Consider the following 23,078-nt stretch of genomic DNA (forward strand, 5'->3'; position numbering starts at 1 on the left):
ACAACCAATTCAATATTGCAGTAGGAGATTTCCAAAGTCCATGAATTATGCAACTGTCTTTATGGGCCAAGATTGTGTATAAATTGAAAGGTGATCTTATCAATAGCTGGACCTGTTATCATAACAGACTACATTAAGTTGTTGTTTCGGAGTGTTGGAAGTTATGATAACGAATAGAAGGTGACTATTGTAAGGTGACGATCTTATCAATAGCTGACCTATCTCTTAACACCAAAATGTGTTGGAGCAAGCGTTATCTTGGTTCTTCGGGCCGGATTCTGCCAGACACCTTGATAATCAACTCATCATGGTTGTTCGGGCTGGATTTTGTTGGACACCATGAAAATCAGTTTGTCCATGAATTATGCAACTGTCTTTTTGGGCCAAGATTGTGTATAAATTTATACACAATCTTGGCCCAGAAAGACAGTTCCATAATTCATGGACTGTGGAAATCTCCTAACTGCAATATTTGCCCTTCATGGGAGGGAATTGGGAAACAAATGTAAACAATTTAAGGGGTTAAGGATCAAGCTCTCAAAGCAAATTGCAGACCTCACATTTCTAAAAAGATGAAGAAACTTGCAGGTGATTCCTTCCTTTGCCAAAATTTCTCATCACTTGTGGAGCTCCCACATTGACCACATTTTCTCCCAAGCTAGCCTAGCTCTTCTCAGGTTAGTCATCAACTCAACCAGAAGATAGATCGATGCTCTTAACTCGAGACTCCTACCGCTACACTTGGAGCTTTCCTCCTTGCTTAGATTGAACTTATGGATTCATCTTGACACCACCTCCTTTGCAAGAGCGATGGGTCTCCAGTGTGCCTCTATTAGGAGACAAAAAAAGAAATTACTTGCCCTTCTTAAGAAGCGCCAATCATGGCCCCCTTCTCCTTGGTCATCTCGTCACCATAGCTCCGACTGCTCCAGTCCTTTGGTGAATCATCTGCGGGTGATGCAACTCGAGAGCCTTCTTCATCTCGGCTCAACTTGGCTCCTCCTTACGATGTTAATTGGCGCTCACCTTCGGTACAACGGTCTGCTCTTCCACCAGTGGCTTTTTTTGCGATTGCAGCTCGCCCTCACGATCTGATCCGTGTCGCTCCTCCCCCTTGCAACGACCTAACTCCTCTTGCTTAGGTGTACCACTAGAGTGCTTGTAGGCCCCTCATGGTGTTCATGGTGTTGGGTCCAACAATCTTCTCGCACAAAGTTTGGGCATGCAACAGATGGTCTCCAACGTCCCCCTGCCACCAACATCTCATTGTCTTGTCTCCAGCTACTCTCCAATTGAGCATCCAGGTACAACTCAATTTGATTGCTTTCTTGTTAATGACATTAATTTCGTTAGTCTCCTTCCTTGCAGTGCAAGTCAACCGTGCATGTCTCCTCAGGCGGTGCATAGATCATCTGATGTGGGTGCAATCTCTTCTTCCCCCCCTCACTTCCCATGCCATGCTTCTGTGTCAGAACCCTTCTCTCCTTTGGTGGGTCCACCTACTTCCCCCTCTCTCTAGGCTCCCCTTCTCAAGCGCTATCCATGCTAGACCTCACCTCTTCTCGCTTGGTCTCACATGGTTAACTTGTTCAGTTTCCCTCTCCGATTCCTCGAGCTAGGAGTTTTGTGCTCATTCCTCCCCCTTCCTCCGCTAATCTCTTAGTTAATAATTGGGAATCGAGATTGGTTGTCAACCTCTCGGGTGCTATCTTAGACCCCCTCTCCTTCAATTTCCTGAAGAGGGGCCTCAACTTTGCCCTTGCTCCTTGGTACATTTCTGTGATTGACTTCTTGACATAAATTGAAATTGCTGTTCGTGCTCTTCCTTTTGGGATGAGCGAGGAGGTCAAGCAAGACTGTGCGGTGGCTCCCAGACGTGCTAAGCTTCTCAGAAGCAACATCCCCAAGGCAGAGTTTCTTGCCCTCAAAAATCTTGTAAATCACAATGACATTATTGTTTCTAAAGTTGACAAAGGCAACGCAACTGTCATTTTGGATAGACAAGATTACTTATCTAAGATGCACGTTCTTCTCTCGAAGTCTAGTTGCTACAGAATTGCCACCCACAATCCTTGTTCGAAGATCCTTAAACAGGTTAGAGCGCCAATTGGCGGATCCTCATTTGATGAGACTACCAAGAGGTGTCTTCTCCCCTCCAAAGAGATCACCCCTCAAAATTATGGGGTCCCTAAAATTCATAAAGCCAATGTTCCACTTAGACCCATCGTCGACACCATGGGATCTCCCACATATTCTTTAGTTTCCTTTCTCTCTGAGTTAATCTTGCCTCTAGTTGGTAAGAGTGATTCTTCCATCAAAGAATACCAACTTTGTTAACTTCATCAAAGATGCCAAAGTGGATAGTGGTGACATTTTGGTAAGCTTTGATGTTGTTTCTCCGTTCACCAAGGTCCCAATTCTCGACTCTATTGAGACTATCAAGCACAAAGTCAATGACGAGATCGCCTCTCCAGTAGAGTTGTGCTTGAGATCCACATTTTTCTCCTTCCAAGGTGTCATCTATGAGCAAGTTGACAGGGTGGCAATGGTTTCCCCACTCTCTCCTGTCATTGCCAATCTTTATATGGAGCACTTTGAAGACATGACTTTTCGTAAATGGTGGAAATGCTATGTGTTGGCCTCATGGCCTTGACAAGTTGGAGGAGTTCCATTCCCACCTCAACAACTTGTCCCACTCCATTACCTTCACCAAGGAGGTTGAAGTTGATGGTTGTATTTTGTTTCTTGATATGTGGTTCCTTCGAAAACCTTATGGCTCCCTTGGGCGTCGGGTTTTTCACAAGGCCACTCACATTGACCTTTATTTGCATGCCTCCTCGCATCATCACCTAGGCCAGAAAGTTGGGGTCCTAAAGACTATAGCTTTGAGAGCCCTATGTATTTGCGATGATGACGATGTCAACCAAGAGCTGTCCCATCTTCGTCACATCTTCAGACTCAATGGGTATTCCAACAAGCAAATTTCCAAAGCTTTCAAGCAAGCCAGGTCTTTCCTTTCCATCCCCAAACCTACCCATTCTCAGGCACTTTCTCACCTGATTGCCTTTCTCCCCTTCGTTGAAGGTATCTCTCACAAAATTGCAAGGATTCTCATGAAAAAAGGAGTCCGGTGCACCTTCAAACCCCTATCCTCCATTAGATCACGTTTACCCCCTCTTGAAGGCTCCAGAGGCAACTTTTCTGCTTCGGGTGTCTACAAGATTCCTTGCTCTTGTGGATCACCGTATATTGGTGAAACAGGTAGCTCATTTGTTACTAGAATTAAGGAGCATAGTGCTGACATCAGGCATGAGCAGGTTCTCAAATCAGCTTTGGCTAAGCACTCATCTTCCACCAAACATCACATTTGTTTGGAAAACACCCAAATTCTTCTCAAAGAAGATAATTTCTTTAAGAGAAAAATGAAAGAGGCGATTGCTATCTTCAATCACCCCTCCAATCTTAATCGTGATGAGGGGTGGGTTCTCAACCTTTCATGGCACCCTCTTTTATCCTTGCTCAAGGATTGCCATCCTCCCCCCTTCTGACCCCCTTCCCCCCCTCCCCTTGCTCTTTCTTGGTGTTTGTCCTTCCTCCCCATTTCTCCCCTTTGTGTTGGCCTTGTGTTTTTTCCCTTCTCTTCTCCATAGGTGGTCCCCCTTTGTTCATCTCCCCGCCCCCTTACCTCTGACCTTCCTCTTTCTAACTAGGTGTGGGTGTCTCTTTGGCTTCCTCACTCTTGCCCTCCTTGCTCCTCCTCATCCTTGTACATGTTTTGAGGTTTGTCTTCTTTGTTAGGTTTTTAGGCATTCTTTCTTCTTCTTTTTCTTCCTTATTCATTTATGATTATATGTCCATATATACTGGTATATATATTAATTGATGCATGTTTATATATATATATATATATATATATATATATATATATATATATATATATATATATATATATATATATATATATATATATATATATATATATATATATATATTCTTTCTTATTTATTTAGTGTTGCTTATTTTTATTTTATTTTTCTCTCCTATTGGGATTTTTATTTTTATTTTTTGACTTGTTTTGATTTTTAGTATTTTTTTGCGTGTTTCTTTTGCTTTTGTGGTATTCTCTTGTTGTCTTTATCTTATTATTATGATTTTTCTTATTTTTACTATTATTATTATTACTTTTATTTCTAATTTTAATTGTTAACTTTTATTTTTAATTTCTAACTTTTATTTTTAATTTAACTTATTGTTATTATTCTTATTGTTGTTGCGTTTATTTTATTATCATTTTTATTTTTATTTATTTTTATTATTATTATTATTATTATTATATCTATATACATATTGTTTTATTTTATATTTTTATTTATTTTATGTGTATATACAGTTTTTAATTTTTTTTGATTTTTCATATTTTTCAAATTTGGATCATTATTATTATTACGAGTACTATTTGCATTTTTAATTATATATATATATATATATATATATATATATATATATACACTCACATATATACATATATATGGGCATAGAATATATGTATGTGTATATACAGTTGATATATATTTGTCAATGTTTATACTTTCTGCTTTCTTTTGTTTATTATATTTTTATGCATACATGTCTAGATATTGCATTTTTATATCTTATGCTATTATATAGGTATAATATAAATATATATACTCGCACATATATTTATACATATATATTATTATTTTTATTATTATTTTCTTTTTATATTTTCATTTATATTTATATTTATGTATTTTAATTTTCCGTTTTAGTTTCTAAATCTTAGTTGTCGGTTTATGACACGAATCCGATTCAGGCACGTGAATCAGATCCGTGGATTTGGGATATTTTTTCCCCCAATTATGATTCGTGGAGGATTCGTGCACATACATACATACATACATACATACATATATATATGCATTATATATACTAAAAAATAAGAGAAATATACATAATTCTAAAACTAAATCATTTCATAGTATGAATCTATGGTTCTAGTATGCATCTATGAATCTAGTATACTTGATCAATGACATTGATAATTAATCTATTTTCATGATTATAAAGAAAATCAACACATTCACATTGAATTACTGAAAGTGAAAGTTTGTAACATTCAAAATATAAATCATTAAACTTAAAGTTTGTAATATGATTTACTCATAAAAGAGTCAAGAGTCAAGACTAAAGTTTTTGATTTAATCATCAAATGGATTTTCAAGAAAATCCAAATCAGAGGGGTACTTATGAGTTGCAAGTACTGCATTTGTACCAGTAGAGGAACCCAAACCACTAGTAATAGAGGGGATTGTTAACTCATAATCCTCCTCCTCATCATGCACATCAATCAAAGTGGATCTAGTAAGATCCTGGATGGTCATATCTAAATCAAGAGTCTCGGGTGCTACATCCCAAAGCTTTTCGGGCCCCTTCTTGTACTTAGGATCTTTTTGTGACAACAAGTGCAAATTGTTGTGAATGAACACAAGGTCTTTTGATTTTTTTGGAACCAATCGGTTGCGTTTGACTAAATGGATAAAGGAGCAAGTACTCCAATTCTGCTCAGTTGCACAAGAGCTAGCAACCTAAAGAGAGATTAAAAATTATCAATACAACAATCAAGATAAATAAATTAAATAATAAATTCAAGGAATTGAGAGTGTTAACCTTAAGCTTAATTTTACAAACTTACTTGGGATAGGACCTTTATGGCATTAGGTTGGAGGTACATGAAGGCTTGCCCATGAAGGTACCACCATTTGATGGCACCCATCCTGCTTTGGTCTGCTACGGCAATAGGGTCGAAATCCTCACCTGAGTTGAAGGCAACAAATTCACTCCTCACAATTGCCCTAATCTTTGGATCTTGGAATATCTTTGCTAGTGCCCTCTTATACTTGTCTGCAACCTTTGCATCTCTAAATGGTGGCACTCTACTTGGAAGCGAAGTACATCTGCACTATAGTACTTGGGGATAACAAAAGACAATTGAACACTATCAAATATCAATAGCACAAACATTGGATAAAATAAACACAAGCATTTGATAAGAACTATAGTACCTCGGGGATAGAGCATATGCAAGGAGGTGCAAAGGTGTGGTCATCTTGTTCCATCGATGATGAACAATTTTTTCCACCTTCTTGTAAAGGGTGTCCTCAGGATCATTCTTCCTCTTCTGTATGACCTAGGATATGAAATATGAATAATAATTATAATTAGTGAATATGTCAATTTAAACTTTAGGATCTAGATATCTCTCAAATAAAAAATTGTTGTAGAAGAGCGTAAAACTTATCATTTTAATTTTTTCCAGCATACTATCCATGGAATTATAAATATCCTCAAGGCATGGCTCATCACTGTCTGCGAAGCGAAGCATTGCCATTATTGGATTGGTGATTTCCAACACATAACTCACAAGTCCCCACCAATCCTCATCTAGTATCATTCTTCTCACATTTAAGGCCCTTGCTGTATTGGAATTCTTCCAAACGCCCCATTGGGGCTAATGACCATATGTTTCAATGCTTCTTTTACCTTCACAAGTCGTCTCAAGATGATTGTGTGAGAGGCAAAGTGGGTTTTAGCAACCTAAGAACATGTTAAACTCAAGTTAGTAATACATTTAAATATTAAAACATGTTAATGTAAACAACAACAAAGATTATGGAATCCAATAATATTCAATTATATATTAAATATACAAATTTACCTTCAATAATTCCAAGTCCAAGAAACTCCTAAAAATTGCTTGTGATATGTGGTGATTTGTCACAAACATTTGAATCTCTTCAGCTTTCTCATATATCCTTTTCACCCAATCTATTTCGGTGCCAATTGCTTTCATCACTAAATTGAGAGAGTGGACGGTGAATGGTGTCCAAAAGATATGATCATATCTAGACTCTACAATTATCCTTGCAGCCCTGCAAACTTTTGCATTGTCCGTGACCACTTGGACAACATTATTAGGACCCACTGACTCTATGGCATCAATGAGAATGCGTGAAATAAATTTTGCATCTTTCACTTGCCCTTCACAATCAACTGCCTTCAAGAACATTGCCCCCTTAGGGCATACAACAATAACATTGATTAATGGACGGTTTCTACAATCTTTCCACCCATCTGAAATAATAGAAACACCCGATTGAACCCAAAAATCTCTTATTGGTTGAAGTTGAGCCTTTACATATTTCCTCTCATCATGTAATATGGTAGTGCGCAACTTCTCATAACTAGGCGGTTTGTAACCATGGGGTGCATCATTTATTGCTTCCATCATCTCCCTAAAATAAGGTGATCTCACAAAATTAAATGAAACACCATTTGCAATTAAAAAACGTCCAATTTTGTGATCAGCAATGTCTCTCTTTTCATTTTGGAATGCCCTATCTAGTGGGCCTCTCTTGCGGGTGAGTGGAGATGGGTCTTCATCTTCATCATTTGTAGTTGGCATTGGCAAAAAAGGATGTCTTCTTGTGTTTGTTTGATCAGATGATGGTGTTCGTGTATTTGTTCTTTTGGAAGCACCATGTTTTGCTTTTGCAATTGCTCTATCAACATCATCTTGCTCTTTTGCCAACGCTGCTATTTGTGCAGCTGGTAATCCCTTCTTATCACTTCCCTGATACATGTTAATTCCTTCACCCATAGGGCCCAAAAAATGTAGTCGGGAATAGGAGATTCTATGTTGTATGTTGCAATAATTACATTTCCATATGTATGCTGCACCCCCAGGACATTGTGTGACTCTTGTTGTGTGTCTCCATAAAGGAGATCCCTTATCAATTTTGAAGCTTGGTGATGCAGCCCCATCCCCACCCACTGAACCTTGACTACTCATTGTTCTATTCTTGCAATCTAGAAAAAAAGAAGAAAGAAAACCATGCTTCACACTTACACAAAAACTTGAAAATTTGAAAAGCTAAAAATAAATCAATAATCTATGAAAGAACTCAAGAATATGGTTGAAATGCATACCTTAAACACTTCTTGCAAGGTATTTGGAGCTCCACAACCGATCTCCTTCGAATCCAAGCACTTTACTTCAAACTAGCAAGTATGAGAGAGCAAAATAGAGAGTAAATGAACTTGCATTGTGACTTAGAGGGTCGTTTTTAGGGTTTAGGGCTTTTAGGAAAAAAAAAAAAAAAAAGAAAACAAACTTGTTCCCACTTTTTTTCATTTTTTATTGGGCCCTGCCGCGGATTTGCACATGGATCCTCGAGGATCCGGGCAGGATCCATAATCTTGCCTATGGATTTGTTAGGATCCACGGGCTGCGGATCTTGATGGATCCATAGGCAGGATTATGGATCCTGCCCAGATCCTCACGGATCCACGTGCGGATCCGGACCCGAATCGGACCCGAATCCAGATCCGAGGGTATATGCACGAATCCAGTAACTTAGGTCTAAATGCATTGTTTATTAGTATTTCGTTTGGGTAATTGAACTTTTTCTCTTGGGTCTTTCCTCATGTCTTTTGGTTGGTTTCAATTTTGACCTTGGGCTAATTTGTTCCTTTTTTCTCTTTAGTTTACTTCTTCTCTTTTTCTTTTTCTTTGCTTCTCACACTTCTCTCAATCCGCGTGCCCCCCCTTATTATCCCACTTTTCCCCCTCTTCTTATACTCCTTTGGTCTACAATCTTATTCTTAATGACATTCTTACCCTCTTATCCTAATGATTGATCACGGAGTATGATCCGAAACGTTGATGGTTAAAAAAAAATTAATTTTTTTATACACAATCTTGACCTAGAAAGACAGTTGCATAACCAATTCAATAGATATTAGAATTTTGATAATTATTATTTTTGAATATCAATTGGTTAAAGGACAATGAATAAATTTAGTGCTCAAAATATTTCGTATCAAGTAATAATATATGGTCACACATGTATGTATAGTCCTAATTGACATCTCTATGCTGTATTTACATGTCTAGATAATACAACTTAAGTATTCAATTTGTTTACCTACACATTTAAATCACTTTTTTACCATGACTGTACATATGTATATTTATATGATCACTCAATAAAATTAGTTATTACAGTATTACCAAGGAAATGTCAACATGAAACTTCAATGACATGCCAAGGTTCACAAAATCCTATTGGGTGCAAGTTGGTGGCATTGCCATCTATGAGTCCATGGTTGTTGCCAAATTGGTTTAGGCGTAAGTGAACACTCCTTTTTCTAAGATCCTACTAGTGACCTAGGTTGACAAGGTAACACTAGATGATGGTACTTACTAGTCCTCTACAATTTAGTCTATTATTTATCTTAACCATATTCTTTTCCCCCTGTTCTAGTGATGCCCTTTTCCCCCTTACCTCAGAGTCAATCCATCCACTTGCCAATCAATCATGACATTATAATAATAATTTGCATAATGCGAAATAAACAATTACATCTGTTCTAGATACAAATAAAGTTTATCATGACATCCATACATGCTATCTGAATCAGAGCACCATGACAAGAATAAAAGCAGTTACCATCTAGGGCATCATTTCATGAGAACACACTGTTTCATAAACCAAAAACCATCTAGGGCACAATTATGCTAAACCATTGTTTGATTTAAACTAGAAAGCATCTCAAGCACAATTATATGAAATCACTGTTTAATTAAAAGTTAAAACCAGGAACCATGAAGGGCACAATCATAATTTCATTGTTAAAAAAAACAATTCAAAAGGATGTGACAATATAAGAACATATTATAAATAACAGTGCTCTTTAAGAAACAGAAAGAACAAACCTAGAAAATTTGTGCCATGCATGTACTTATTATAAATAGTAGTGTTCTTTGAGGACTAAGGAGAACAAACCCAAAAACTTAGCAAGATCTATGCAAGATGAGTACTTACTATAAATAGAAACAACTATTAAAATACTTTGAAACTAGGAACTGAGCTCATCAAGGATATTGGAATTCTCCCAACACATCTGGTAACCTACAAAAAACCCTGAAAATCGGCCAACACTCGTAGAACAAGATGGTTAAAAAATGGTCATATTATAGAATGGAGTCTTTTCTATTGATTTTAGATATATTTATTCAGGTATGTGAGTGGATAAGAATTTTGAAGTGTGGTGGAAGTTAGGATGTTATGAGGAACTTTCATGCAATGTTTAGATTGATCCTTTCAACTTGGAAGTGAAGTCCACAAAGGAGAAGATGTGATCAATAACTTGACAACCATAGTTTTTGGAAGGAGCTCAATTTGTCCACTAGACAGCCTTGTTGTCAGATTTGTGTAATATTTGCGTGTCTTGATGGTTGGTAACTTGAAGTTCCAACTACCTCACGATTGGACACACACATAATAATGACGATTCAATGCTTGAAAACAAACACCAAATGTCAAATAAAAAAACAAGAAAGAGTATGCTATAGTTTAAATTTAAAACAATTTAAGATAGTATTGCAATTTTTTTGTTTTTATTATTTTTATAATTTTGAAACTTTTCTTTCATATTCTGAATGTTTCCATGTATGGAAAGCATGCCTGTGCCCTGACTGCTGTAGATGTTGAAAAGAAAAAGCTTTTATAAGAAAGAGAAACGTCAAAACATAGTTTATCATTATTTAATTTATATATAGTTTTAATATTTCTCTCTCCTGTGTCAGGCTCCCAAAAATTTTGCCAATTTGCTACCCTTAAATGTGTCCCATTACATCCTGCTATTTGCGGTCTTGTAACTCTACGAAACATTTTTTATCTGTAGTTTAAAGTTTAAACTATGTTTCATGCATTTTGGGGACGGGGGTCAAACAAGGAACACACAACATATATGGATTTTAATAAATAAAATTTATATATAGCAACAACAACAATATAATATTAGTTTGCTGATCCTGAAGAAGGCAACATGAACTACAACTAGCTGTCTTTACCATCTAGATGTGATCGTGTTCTTTTTGATTGAGTGGATAAAATCATAGGTGGACCAACCCCCTGTAGTAGTAGAGCAATTAGTAATCTGCAAGAGTAAAGGAACAACAAGTTTTTAAAGCTTTAATGTGGCCTTCCCATGATTTTTTCACCATCTAATGGGTTTTTATTCCAATGGTGTAGACCTTAAAAAAATTAGATCACTGTTGCTAGTAGTTTTGCACAATCCATAAACTATTCTCATTGTTTCTGGATTTTGATTGTGGGTCCATTTTTGAGCCAACATTTTGGGTCACACTTTGTGCTCTCTCTTGCTTGCCCTGATGGTGATTCACTGAGTGTGACCCGAACCCGGTAACTTAGGTATAAACAAATTTTGTTTAGTTCTCCAAACAAATCTGTTTTAATAATTTTCAGATTAGTTTTGCATAAAGTTTTCTGGGTTGGTTTAACTCTATCTCAATCCTTTTCAACAGAATAAAATAAATAGCTAATGTAGTCTCAACTTGTTTTAGGAGTTTTTCAGTTGAATAAGATTGGAATAATGCAAAGCTAACATATCTATTTTACCAATGTCTTTCAAAGCATTATTCAAAGAATGTACATAATGTGGGGTCCCAGAAATATGTTTGTAAGTGCTCTCAAGTCTCAACCATTAAAAACAGCTAATTTACAAACACAAGCTGAATTTGTCACAATGTGCACTACATTAGAATGCCCAACTTCCTTCAAAATGAGAAACTGATGATCAAATAAGTTTGTGGGCCTCCTCGCTAGTTTACAGCCTAAAGAAAATTATAACATAGTTTTTTTAATAAAATGGTGCAACTTTTTCCTTTGCTGTGAGGGACGCTTGGCCGCCTCCTTTGCATTCTTGGATGTTCTTGATTTAGGGGATGCATTTTGGGACATTTTTAATATTTGTAGGTAAGGTAGGATGGCAAAATACCTCAGGGGATGAGTATGGAAGTTTGAGGGTTGGGGATGCATCCCTGTATAACACAGTTTAAAACTTTAAAATTGTTGAAAATAGCATTGCAATTGTGTGAAAACTATTTATATATATCATTTTGAAACTTTTCATTATCATTCTCAAATTTGGTTGATGCTGTCCTTGAATTTGTTTTGATAAAATCAAAACCAACAACTAGACTTTGAACTGCCCAATTGGCTCAAAGCTGATCAACATTGATACCAAAATCTTCAATTTAAAATGTACACTAACAATCCTGTGGTTGTGCAACCTCATTTACATGTTCACCATATTGTCATATTGAGTTATAATCCTATTGCTTTGAGCTTTACATTTTTGCAACTATTTGATTGTTAGATCACCTAACAGGTTGATTCTCCCTTAACAATTGGTCTTTGTGTCAGTGATACAGTCACTGATGTTTGTATTCTGTCTACTCTCTTTTTTGACCCTTTTAAAATTGGTATGTTGGCATGCAAGAAACTTCATGAGCAATGTCTTGAACACTTTAATATGTTGGTTCAGTACTACATTATCACCTATATGACAAACATAAACTGTATGTTATTATTATTGGGGGCAATTGATTTGCTCTATCAAATGTCTTTGCATCTATGGTAGTAAGCGACATTGTTTTTTAATTGGAATGTTGTGTTTATTTATTTATATTTTTGTGTTCACTAAGCTTCCTACATTTTTCAAGCAATGTTTGAATGCTCTTTCTTAGTTTTGTGAGCTTTAACAACTATTATATGTTTATGAAAAACAATGTTATAATCACAGTTAGGGTTCCCTCTTGTTTGATGACATGGTAGAACTGTGGAATTGCTTGACTATGATTGCTCCCTGAGTGCTTTTGCACTCAGAATTGAATTCTACGGCCTAATGTGATTATTAGTGTAAAAAAAACTAAAAAAGTGGATAAAGTAAACAACAACTAAGACAATTAATAAAATACATAACTGTTGATAGTTGAGTCTGACTTTTTGTTGAGCACATGATGTGTTAGAGCTTTTCTTTGCATGGTGATCCATAATAAACCATCCAACGTATTGGAAGGGGAGGAATTCCACATCCACGATCAAATTCTTTTTTGAAGATGTTGATTATGTATACTGTTTAATCTCTATCAAAATTCATGGTGTACTTTCTTTTATTTTCACTTTCTCACTTTCTAGAATCTGTACAGCTAAGATGGCTCTAGGTTTTAAATGTAAAAAAAAAATGTTTTCTCCCCTTTTTTTTGAATGAAAATTTCAAATCTGGCATTATATTTAGGTTGAGATTATTATCATTTATCAACATCTTGGGATTATTTTGTCGTCTACATTAATTTGAAGCTTTATGCACCATTTACTTTTTTCTTAGAATCTCTGATAATTTCTAAGGCATTGATGTCGGAGCTATTTTGATTCTTGGCAATATATTTTGCTGGCTGTTTTATTTAGCATATATCATAAATTAATAGTTTGTAGATTGATCTCATATGGGATGGTTATGCATATCAAATTGTGAAAGGCATTACTTATCTCTGTAACATACTTTCTATGTTGCTTTTAATTTCACCTACTTTAGCACCTAAGCAGGGTTTTATATGTTCACTTATAGTTGTTTTTTACTCATTCTTGTAGAAGCGATCATTTGCTAAGGCATCTTGAAAGCTTGCATCAAAGGGAACTACTTGCTCGAATTGTTATTGATGAGGCCCATTGCGTCAGCCAATGGGGGCATGACTTTCGACCAGACTATCAGGTCCTAGAGCAATTTCACATGATATGATCCTTGAGATGGTTGAAGTGATTAGCATTGGTGTCACAGATCAGTATGTTGTTGATTTCACTTTGATAGTTTATAGTATTTTTATTCTTGTAGGGTCTTGGGGTCTTGAAGCAAAGGTTTCATCAAGTGCCATTACTGGCTCTAACAGCAACTGCTACGGCAAGTGTAAAGGAGGATGTTGTACAAGCACTGGGTCTTGCAGACTGTTTGGTCTTTAGGCAAACTTTCAACCGTCCAAATCTAAAGTAAAATGCTCATTGCTCAACAGTTTGATAATGTTTTGACTTTTATATATGCATTACATATAATGATTGATTGCCTTTTTTATGTCTGGCAGGTATGCTGTTTTGCCAAAGACAAAAAAATGTGTTGAGGACATTGATAAATTCATCAAAGAAAATTACCGGGACGAGTGTGGGATAATTTATTGCTTATCTCGAATGGATTGTGAAAAAATTACTGAAAAGCTACAGGTAGTTTTTAGTAGTGGATAAAAGTTTGATCTGTTTAAAGAAGTTTAAAATAATTGATGTTCTAGAAAATATTGCTGCATATCTTGTTTTTTTGGAAGTGCTTTTTGAGATACTTGGGCACTTTGCAAGGTTAGAGTAAATGGCATAATTATTTGATTTTATGTTTTTTCAAATGAAATTGGATTATACAGGTGCGTTTTCCATTCTGTCTTTTTATAATGTATGTATGAACAAGGAGATAATGTGATAAATAGTTCATGTATATATTCTAGGGTATGCCTTGTAGTTTGAGATGAATGTTTGAACTTGAAAACTATGATAAAATGGAAGTATGTTATTGCTTGCTGAGGTGTTGCATGAACTGGTAAATTTGTATAATATAAGAAGATCTATAATGCTCTGATCTGCACAAACAAGAATTAATCTTGAGGCAATGCTCATGGAAGTGCAACATTTCACATCAAGTTTTGGGAGGGGTTGAGCTCTGCAAGCTCAGTCTTGCAGGATTTATTTTTGTTAATGGAATTTTGGCTTATTATTATTGCTTTGCCTCTGCAAATAGTTTGGTGGGTTTTCCATTCATGCACTGTTCTGTGTGTTTTAGCACCAAAACTTGGTTAGGCTGTGAGTACCAAACTATTTCCAAGGGAAAATAAAAATGCATAAAGGTGCAATGGTAGTGGTTGAACATGTTTCTCACAGCCTCCCTACTTTTGACATGCAACATATCCAATCTTTCTGCAAGAGAATCAATTGAAGGGCTGTCAGTTAATCTAATTCTTGAGACCAAGAGCCAAGTGAAGATCAAATTCTGACAGCCTACTTGGTAGAACAGGATTAAATTTGACATAGATCCTAGTGCAAGTCTCCATCTCCATTCTACTAGTGGCATCTGAACAATATAGATAGGACCCTAAAGGATTCCCGATTTCCTCTAATATCTTTGACTGAAGGTTTCCAGATTATTTACTATTTGTGTAGCAAGGTTGTATTTGTCCAATTTATTTCTCAACGCCTACCTAAATCTGCTGCTTACAATGTTGTAGAAGGCAAATTTTTGATAGACTGCAAAATTTATAGATGCATTAAGTTGGTTTGGTTCATAGGACTATGGTTTTATACATTGTTATCATTTATTTATTAATTTTATTCTATTCTTGAAGGGAAGACTTTCAGCTAATTTAATTATTACAAATACTTGCAACATCAAAAACTTGTCTATTTGGTTGATTTGTGCGAGGTAAAATGTGGTGTCTCAACTAAGAGTTTGTATCATATATTGATTAATGATGACAGGAATTTGGTCACAAAGTAGCATTTTACCATGGTAACATGGATCCTGAACACCGCTCCTTTGTCCAAAGGCAGTGGAGCAAAGATGAAATAAACATAATATGTGCAACTGTCGCCTTTGGAATGGGTATGAAATTTCTTTATTTGCAAAATGAGCTGTTGTTGTTGCTTCAAAGATATATTTAAAGTCTATCTCTGCCTCAGGTATCAACAAACCAGATGTGAGGTTTGTCATTCACCATTCATTGCCAAAGTCTATTGAAGGTTATCATCAGGTCTCTTGTCTTTTCAAGTTTCTATTTATTTTTCTTGCTAAATAAATGGCATATATTCACTTGCAATCATAGAATAATGATTTTTTGTATGATGTGGAGTACTTGGAAATTTGTCATTTTTATAATTAATGAAAGCATATTTCTCTTTCAACTGTATTGTTGAATTTCCCTTAGGAATGTGGTCGAGCTGGTCGGGATAACCTTCCTTCATCTTGCATTCTTTACTACAACTATGCTGATTATGTAAGTTCTTTGAACAAGGAAATTCTTCTTTAAAAACTTACTTGCAAACTTGAGTATTAAGTTTAACAGTTTTCTTGATGAAATAGATCCGAGTAAAGCACATGCTTGTACAAGGAGCTTCAGAACAAAATTCAACGCTCTCTAGAACAGGTCCTGGAGCTTTGGGAAATTCAAGGAGTATACTAGAGACAAACCTTGAGAATTTATTAAAAATGGTATTTTTTTTCACACAAATGAATGTTTGATTTTCTAATTAAAGCTTAAATTAATGCAGAATGTGGGTTTCCTTTGCATGCCAGGTCAATTATTGTGAAAATGATGTGGACTGTCGAAGAGTATTGCAACTTGCTCATTTTGGTGAAAAATTTGATGCTGCAAGCTGCCAAAATACTTGTGACAATTGTAGGAAAATGATAAATTTTGTGGAGGAAGATGTGACTGATGCAGCAAGGCATCTGGTTAGTTGATACAAGTTGTTTTGTATTGCTTTGACTTGATGTCACTACAATATCAGTTTTATACCTATTCTTGTTGTTATTGGTTTGGTTTGCAATACTTGCAGTAATGAAGATTGGTTATTACCTGGCACTTCATATTCACTATTTGGGTATGTTGCTAATTTGAACATACAGGTAGAGTTAATAAAGACAATGGGTCAACGCTACTCATCATCTCATGTTCTTGATGTCTTTCGCGGCTCCATGAGTCAACAAGTACAAGATCACACATGCATGAATTCAATGTGTTTTTATAATTAATTATTTTTTCCTTTTCAAAACAATCATTTTGTAAATGGTCTGTTGTTCAGATTAAGAGGCAAAAGCATGAAACACTTAATCTTCATGGAGCTGGTAAAAATATCAGTAAGCTAGATGCATCACGTATTTTGCATCGCTTAGTTCTTCAAGACTTCCTTACAGAAGATGTCATGAAGAATGATGTATATGGATCAGTGTCTTCAATTCTTAAAGTAATGTTTGTCAGTTTTTCCAAACTAAGCTATTCATTACATTTGGGAGTTGTACATGTCTGTTATCATATGATCTTGCTCTATCAATGGGCATTGGCATAGAAGACAATTTAATCGATTGATAACCTTCTTTACAGGTCAATGAAAGCAAGGCAAGAGATCTCTTCTTAGGGTGTGAGAGAGTTATTGTGAGGTAGGTTTTTGTGAATTTGTCATGAGCCATTTTTCCTTTTATTAGATTTGCAATAAGTAACAAAAGTGGTAAGGTCAGGCAAATCACTATTCATGGAATGTAACAATAGCAACTAGCAATGTTTTCATATTTTAATTTAAGTTGATAGATTATGTCTTAGGTCTTTGGTAGCATCATACAAAATTGTTGTATGAATTTAGTTAGCCTCAATTTTATTCACGTTTTGTCATTTGACATTTAAGTCCAAGTCATTGAGCATCTTCCTATTATGCTTTGGTCTTAATCTTCCATGTAGCCTAGAGTACAATATGTACCACAAGATTGTGGATCTGTTTTATATAGTCCTGGACAGTCAATAGCTCTAAATGTGGGTTCATATCTTTCTAAGATTATTGTATGTGATAATTTCATTCTTAATTCATTAACCCATTTTCTTTGTAGTGTGTGCCAATTTGTACTTGCTTGTCACATTATTATACGAGATGTTGAATAGTGTAACATAATAGTCTACAACTAAGTCCCATTATTATAAGAGATTCCGAACATTGTAACCTAATGATATACAACTAAGTTGTCAATATAGGTATGGGTTGGTGTTTGAGTTCACTAGAATGATGATTATTTCCCCCCCAGTTTAGTATAGCTTGATGTGCTTGTACCATATATCTATCTATCTACATATAAAGCACACACATCATATACAAAAAGTAAATAAAATGAAGTACAGAATTGAAAGCATAGTTGATAGTGATAAAGATAATTGATACATGAATACTATTACATGTCCATATTTAATATAATTGGCAGTGATAATTGAGAATTAATTTTACCACTTTACTATGGTGTGTATATTGAAACCTATTACATGTTAAAACAACTATAGAGAGTTCTATAATGGTATTTGTCCCTCACAATGAACTAACAATACATGTAAATATACTGCTGCATGATAATCCTTTTTCAAAATGTTTCATCACTTGATCTTACACATTTGTATCATCCATTTGGTTGTTTACATTCTTAATAGATCTTCTAATAAAGTTCATACACACATACATACGTACACAAACACATACATACATACATGATACATTCATGCAAGCATACATGTATATATGCAACTTAAAATAGAAGAAATTTTGTAATATGTGAGTAATAAAAAATGTCAAATTGATAGCAATGTAAAAACATTAAATCTCAAGGATCGGTACCATTTAGGCTGAAATAAAATCCATAAATGAAGAATTGAAAGGGGTAATTTTAATTTATTGACAAAAAAATATGGTCAAAAGAAGCTTACAGTGTTGGCCTTCCAATTGCCTATTGATTGAGATTCAGTTCCATGGCTGGAGAATACTGTTCATATAGGTCAATTGATGTTGTGTCATTCTGTGTCAAGAGAATCCATGATTGAGATTCAGTTGCATGTTTCTTCAGACTTTTGGTCTTTTATGCTGTTCTTAATGTCATTTGATGACTGGGTTTCAATGGAGAAGATTTGTTTGTTTTAACTTCTACTCGTCTTGATTTTATTTGAAATATCAACAGATATTTTTGAAGAAATTGGGGTACCTGCCAAGATTTGTTAGACTTTCTTGGTTTTTGCTTCAGTCTATGCTTTAGACAGATCAGCTTCCCAGTTGCTTAGAACTACTGGCATCACAGAGATCAAGAAGATAGATGGAGACTACATCAACGACTATTCCCATCTTTCTTTGCTTTTCAGCTACTGGGAAGAGTGTTGCATTCGTTGCATAATGTCTCCTAGCAATCCCATGTTATAATGATGTTCAGAATCATGAAGGTTGTCTGGGTATAATAGTTTGTGGGTAAGAGTGTTGCTAAGAGAACTTTGGTCAAAGCCTTCTCTCCTCAATATCAATGTTGAAGATTGTGTATCTACAATACTACAGACACATAAAAAAGGTAATGTTGACCATATTGCCGTTTATGTGTGAGTTTGCAACTCATCTATGTCGAAGTCCAACAAGAATGGTTGTGTTCCAATCATTATTGGTTGTGCTGTGAGTATTCCCAATGGCTTGATTCCATGTTGATCGGCTATTAACAATTGGAAGGTAGGTGGCCACAATGTCGGCTGTCCCAACTTCCTCCAGGTATCCTCTGGCAGCACATTGACACCAGACCCTTCGTCCACGATCTTGTCTGTTAACACAGTTCCGAGAATGCACATTTCGACAACTGCTGGATAGCATCCGGATGAAAGAGCTAACAGCATCGGGTCTTCTGCACTTGCGTCCCCCTGTTTCTCCGTTTCTCGTTGTACTGGTTGCTTAGCAATCGGGACTATATTCGTGAGTGCCGTACGGAGTTGAGGCATAGTGGGCAACAGATCATTTATCCTGACGGGTACCTCGACCTACAATATTTGCTGTACGATGTTCTGTTCTGCGCAGTTCTGTATGGAGGTACTAGGCGTGTCCTTCAGGTGTATCATTTTTGCCTGTGTCGCTCTTTGGATCTCTGCCCGTGCGTCCTCCAGTCTCTTCTTTTCCTCTGTCGGATCAGGGTAGAGCTTCGCCTGTTTTCGAGTGATTGCTAGAACTTCTTCCTCATCCGTCTCGACGGTAATAAGGTTTACTCCAGACTTCGGGCATTTAGCATCGTCATGATCGCTAGGTCCACACCATTGGCATAGCAACTTTGGTGTGTTCGCTGTTGTGCACTCTCGAGCAAAGTGACCCCACATATTGCATGCGCGGCATTGGACTATCGGTCGACCATTCGCATCATACTGGATTCGACTCCTCCCGCCATTATTGTTGTTGCCACTATTATTGTTGTTTTGACCGCGCCGATTATTTCTATATCCTCCCGACATGGCACCCTCTGTACTGTTGTTCCCGCTCCCTCCGGATGCGGACGCTTCCTGTGTCAGGAACACTTGCTGCGATGTTCTTGTTTTCAGATTGAAAGGGCATTCCTTTACCGAGTGTCCCATAATCTGGCAGATCTCACAAAATTGTTCTTTCGGGCAGGATCCCTTCGTATGGCCTTCCTTCTTGCACTCTGTGCACCACAGTTCATTGCCCTTAGTCTCTTTGTTCATGCTCTTGAATTCCTTCATCATCCGAATCATGTCTTTCTGAAGGGCACGAACCTTCTTGCTGCTACCCTCATCATTACTGCTATCTTCTCCTGAAGAGGCGTCGTCATCTGAATCGGATGAACTATTCTTCTTCTTCTTCTTGGTCTTCTGCTCACTTTCCAGGTTCATTGCCCAGTTATACGCTTCAATGTATGTCGATGGTGGCACAATCTTCATCTTCTTTCGCAGCTTTGGGTGAAGGCCTTCAATGAACCATCTTTTCTATAACCCGTCAGCTGGCTTATTCTCCATCTTATTGATCAAGTCCTTCAATTTCTTTGCAAAGACTCGGACTGTTTCATTCTTCCCCTGGTTAGTATTGAATATCTTCGCTACAATTTCATTATTGTCACGTAGGAGTTGAAATTCGGTGATGAACTCCTTTTTAATGTTATCCCAACTATTTAACTTTTGTGGATCGGTATTAGTAAACCAATCAATTACAACACCCCGTAGGGTTGCCGGAAATTGCTTCATCCATTCATTTGTATCCATTATGCCATTGGCTCTCCAAATCGTTTCATAGGTTTTACAATGTCGGATGGGATCAACTGCTCCATCACCATCAAATTTAGGTAACTTCTCCTTTGGTCCCGCCATCCCGATGCTCACGCCTGGTATTTCGACGCTCACACTTGGTATGCCGACGCTCACACTTGGTATCTTGACAGTTGTGTTTGGTGAAGAAGGGTCTCCGTTAAGTGAATCTGTTCCTTTTGGAAGTGGATCCCGGACGAAAAGTTCACTCCACGCTCTTGCTCCTTCGGCACTCTGAGCCGTGCAAGTCGATTCTCTTCCGTCTAGATTGTCTTCCCTCGGCGAACACCAATTCAAAAACTCTTCGCGTGCTTCTTCCACCAACTCCACCTACTGTCGCATCTCCTCCAACAATGCTTCTGCGCTTCTGCGTCTGTTTGCAACAATCTTCTGGAATCTCTTTCTGCGTTTGTCTTGCTGCGCCAAAATCAGATCGCCGTGTGTTGTGCGTATTTGTCCTTGTCCTTTAGTTTGTTCTTATTCTTGTTCAGCTGATTTGGCATTACTCTTCATTCTCCTGCCTTTCCAGGGCCATTGGGTAACGATGCCAAATGTTTTTCCTTCGTGTTGAACACTGACCAATCATCTAGAAATGCCGTGAAGTTTCCGACGGACATCTTATCAAAGATGTGCAGTATGATTTGCTGGAATGTCGCAGGCGCATTGCACAGACCGAACGTCATTCGATTATAGGCGTACACCTCATCTTCTACAACAAAAGTTGTCTTCAGCTTATCCTCCTCTGCGATTGAAATTTGATTGTATCTAGAAAAACCATCCATAAATGAGTAGATCTCGTGCCCCGCTACCTCCTCCAGGATGCTATCGGTGAATGGGATTGGGAATGGATCCTTGATGGTCACTGTATTCAGGCATCTAAAATCGACGCATATTTGGATCTGAGTGGTATCCTTCTTCAGGGAGATCACTATCGGTGACACCCATTCGCTAGTTTGCACTTTGAAGATAATGCCAGCTTCCAACATTCGGTTGATTTCCTTCGTAACCCGTACTGCATAGTTCTTGTTCATCCTGTAGGGCCGCTTTCGTACAGGTACTGCGCCTTCGATCAACGGGATGCAGTGCACACGCATTTCTACTCCTTTCAGGTCGTTGTATGTCCATGCAAACACATCATTGTATTCCAAAAATATCCTGAATGCTGCTGCCTTCAATACTGGGTCCTAGTTATCTCCCACCAGTATGTTTCGTGGTTCGGCTTGAAGGTATCCGTCGGCCATATACAACATGTCGACTACAATAATAGAACCATGTCGACTACAATAATAGAACCTTCCGGATACATCTCGATACATGTCGGCCTTACAACATACCTCTTGATACCTCGACAGGTACATCCTGTTACCCTGACGCATACATCCCGTTACCTTGATGCATACATCTCGTTACCTCGACAGGTACATCCTATTACCTTGACCATACATCCTGTTACCTCGACGGGTACATCCCATTACATTATTTCGTGACGACATCATTCCCTTGAGGCGGAAAGGATACGATGCTATTCTGGGTCGGGTGTGGCTGATATAAGCCAAGGCAAAGCACGATTTGAAGAAAAATACTTTATCACTTGAAAGAAAAGGCCGGAAGTATGTCATCGATCTACACACTCAAATGGTCGGGGAAGAAGCTCTATTGTCAGATTCTGAAGGAGAAGAGGATGAAAAGAGGCAGAGTATGGAACTAGATCAGGAGGGAGTTCTAAGACTGGAAGGAGATTATGATTTGGATTCAGTAAATGGTCTTTACCATTGGCAGATAGAGGACTATGAACTGTTTCACAGTTGCAACGTACTGACGATAGAGGAAGGACACAGTGTTGATGAATTTCCAAGGAAATTCACCAAGATGAAGGAAGGAGATGCGCCACTGGGTGTGACACCCACACATAAGTTCACCGAAGGGGAACCCATCAAATATAATGAAGCCACGCTGCAGACCATGAATTTAGGAGATGAAGCCGAACCACGAAACATACTGGTGGGAGATAACTGGGAGCCAGTACTGAAGGCAACAACATTCAGGATATATTTGGAATACAATGATGTGTTTGCATGGACATACAAGGACCTGAAAGGAGTACCCCCAGAAATGTGTGTGCATCGCATCCCGTTGATCGAAGGCGCAATACCTGTACGAAAGCGGCCCTACAGGATGAACAAGAACTATGCAGCACGGGTTACGGAGGAAATCAACCGGATGTTGGAAGCTGGCATTATTTTCAAAGTGCAAACTAGCGAATGGGTGTCACCGATAGTGATCTCCTTGAAGAAGGATA

The 23,078-nt window shown here is 37.2% G+C and overlaps 1 protein-coding gene across 1 annotated transcript in view; it reads left to right on the forward strand.

Annotated features, from left to right (window-relative positions):
• Window positions 1–23,078, forward strand: part of LOC149567597 (ATP-dependent DNA helicase Q-like 4A) — a 98,412-nt gene that overhangs the window by 71,412 nt on the left and 3,922 nt on the right. Inside the window, exons 12-22 of the mRNA XM_089820842.1 lie at window positions 13,539–13,659; window positions 13,780–13,931; window positions 14,024–14,159; window positions 15,456–15,579; window positions 15,657–15,727; window positions 15,902–15,970; window positions 16,057–16,185; window positions 16,270–16,428; window positions 16,603–16,683; window positions 16,779–16,940; window positions 17,078–17,133. Coding sequence (XP_089676968.1) covers window positions 13,539–13,659; window positions 13,780–13,931; window positions 14,024–14,159; window positions 15,456–15,579; window positions 15,657–15,727; window positions 15,902–15,970; window positions 16,057–16,185; window positions 16,270–16,428; window positions 16,603–16,683; window positions 16,779–16,940; window positions 17,078–17,133 — 1,260 coding nt within the window. The remainder of the gene's footprint in view (window positions 1–13,538; window positions 13,660–13,779; window positions 13,932–14,023; window positions 14,160–15,455; window positions 15,580–15,656; window positions 15,728–15,901; window positions 15,971–16,056; window positions 16,186–16,269; window positions 16,429–16,602; window positions 16,684–16,778; window positions 16,941–17,077; window positions 17,134–23,078) is intronic.

This window comes from Cupressus sempervirens, chromosome 3, assembly GCF_028749045.1.
Source record: "Cupressus sempervirens isolate cs-2001-9-10 chromosome 3, ASM2874904v1, whole genome shotgun sequence".
NCBI classification, from domain to species: Eukaryota; Viridiplantae; Streptophyta; class Pinopsida; order Cupressales; family Cupressaceae; genus Cupressus; species Cupressus sempervirens.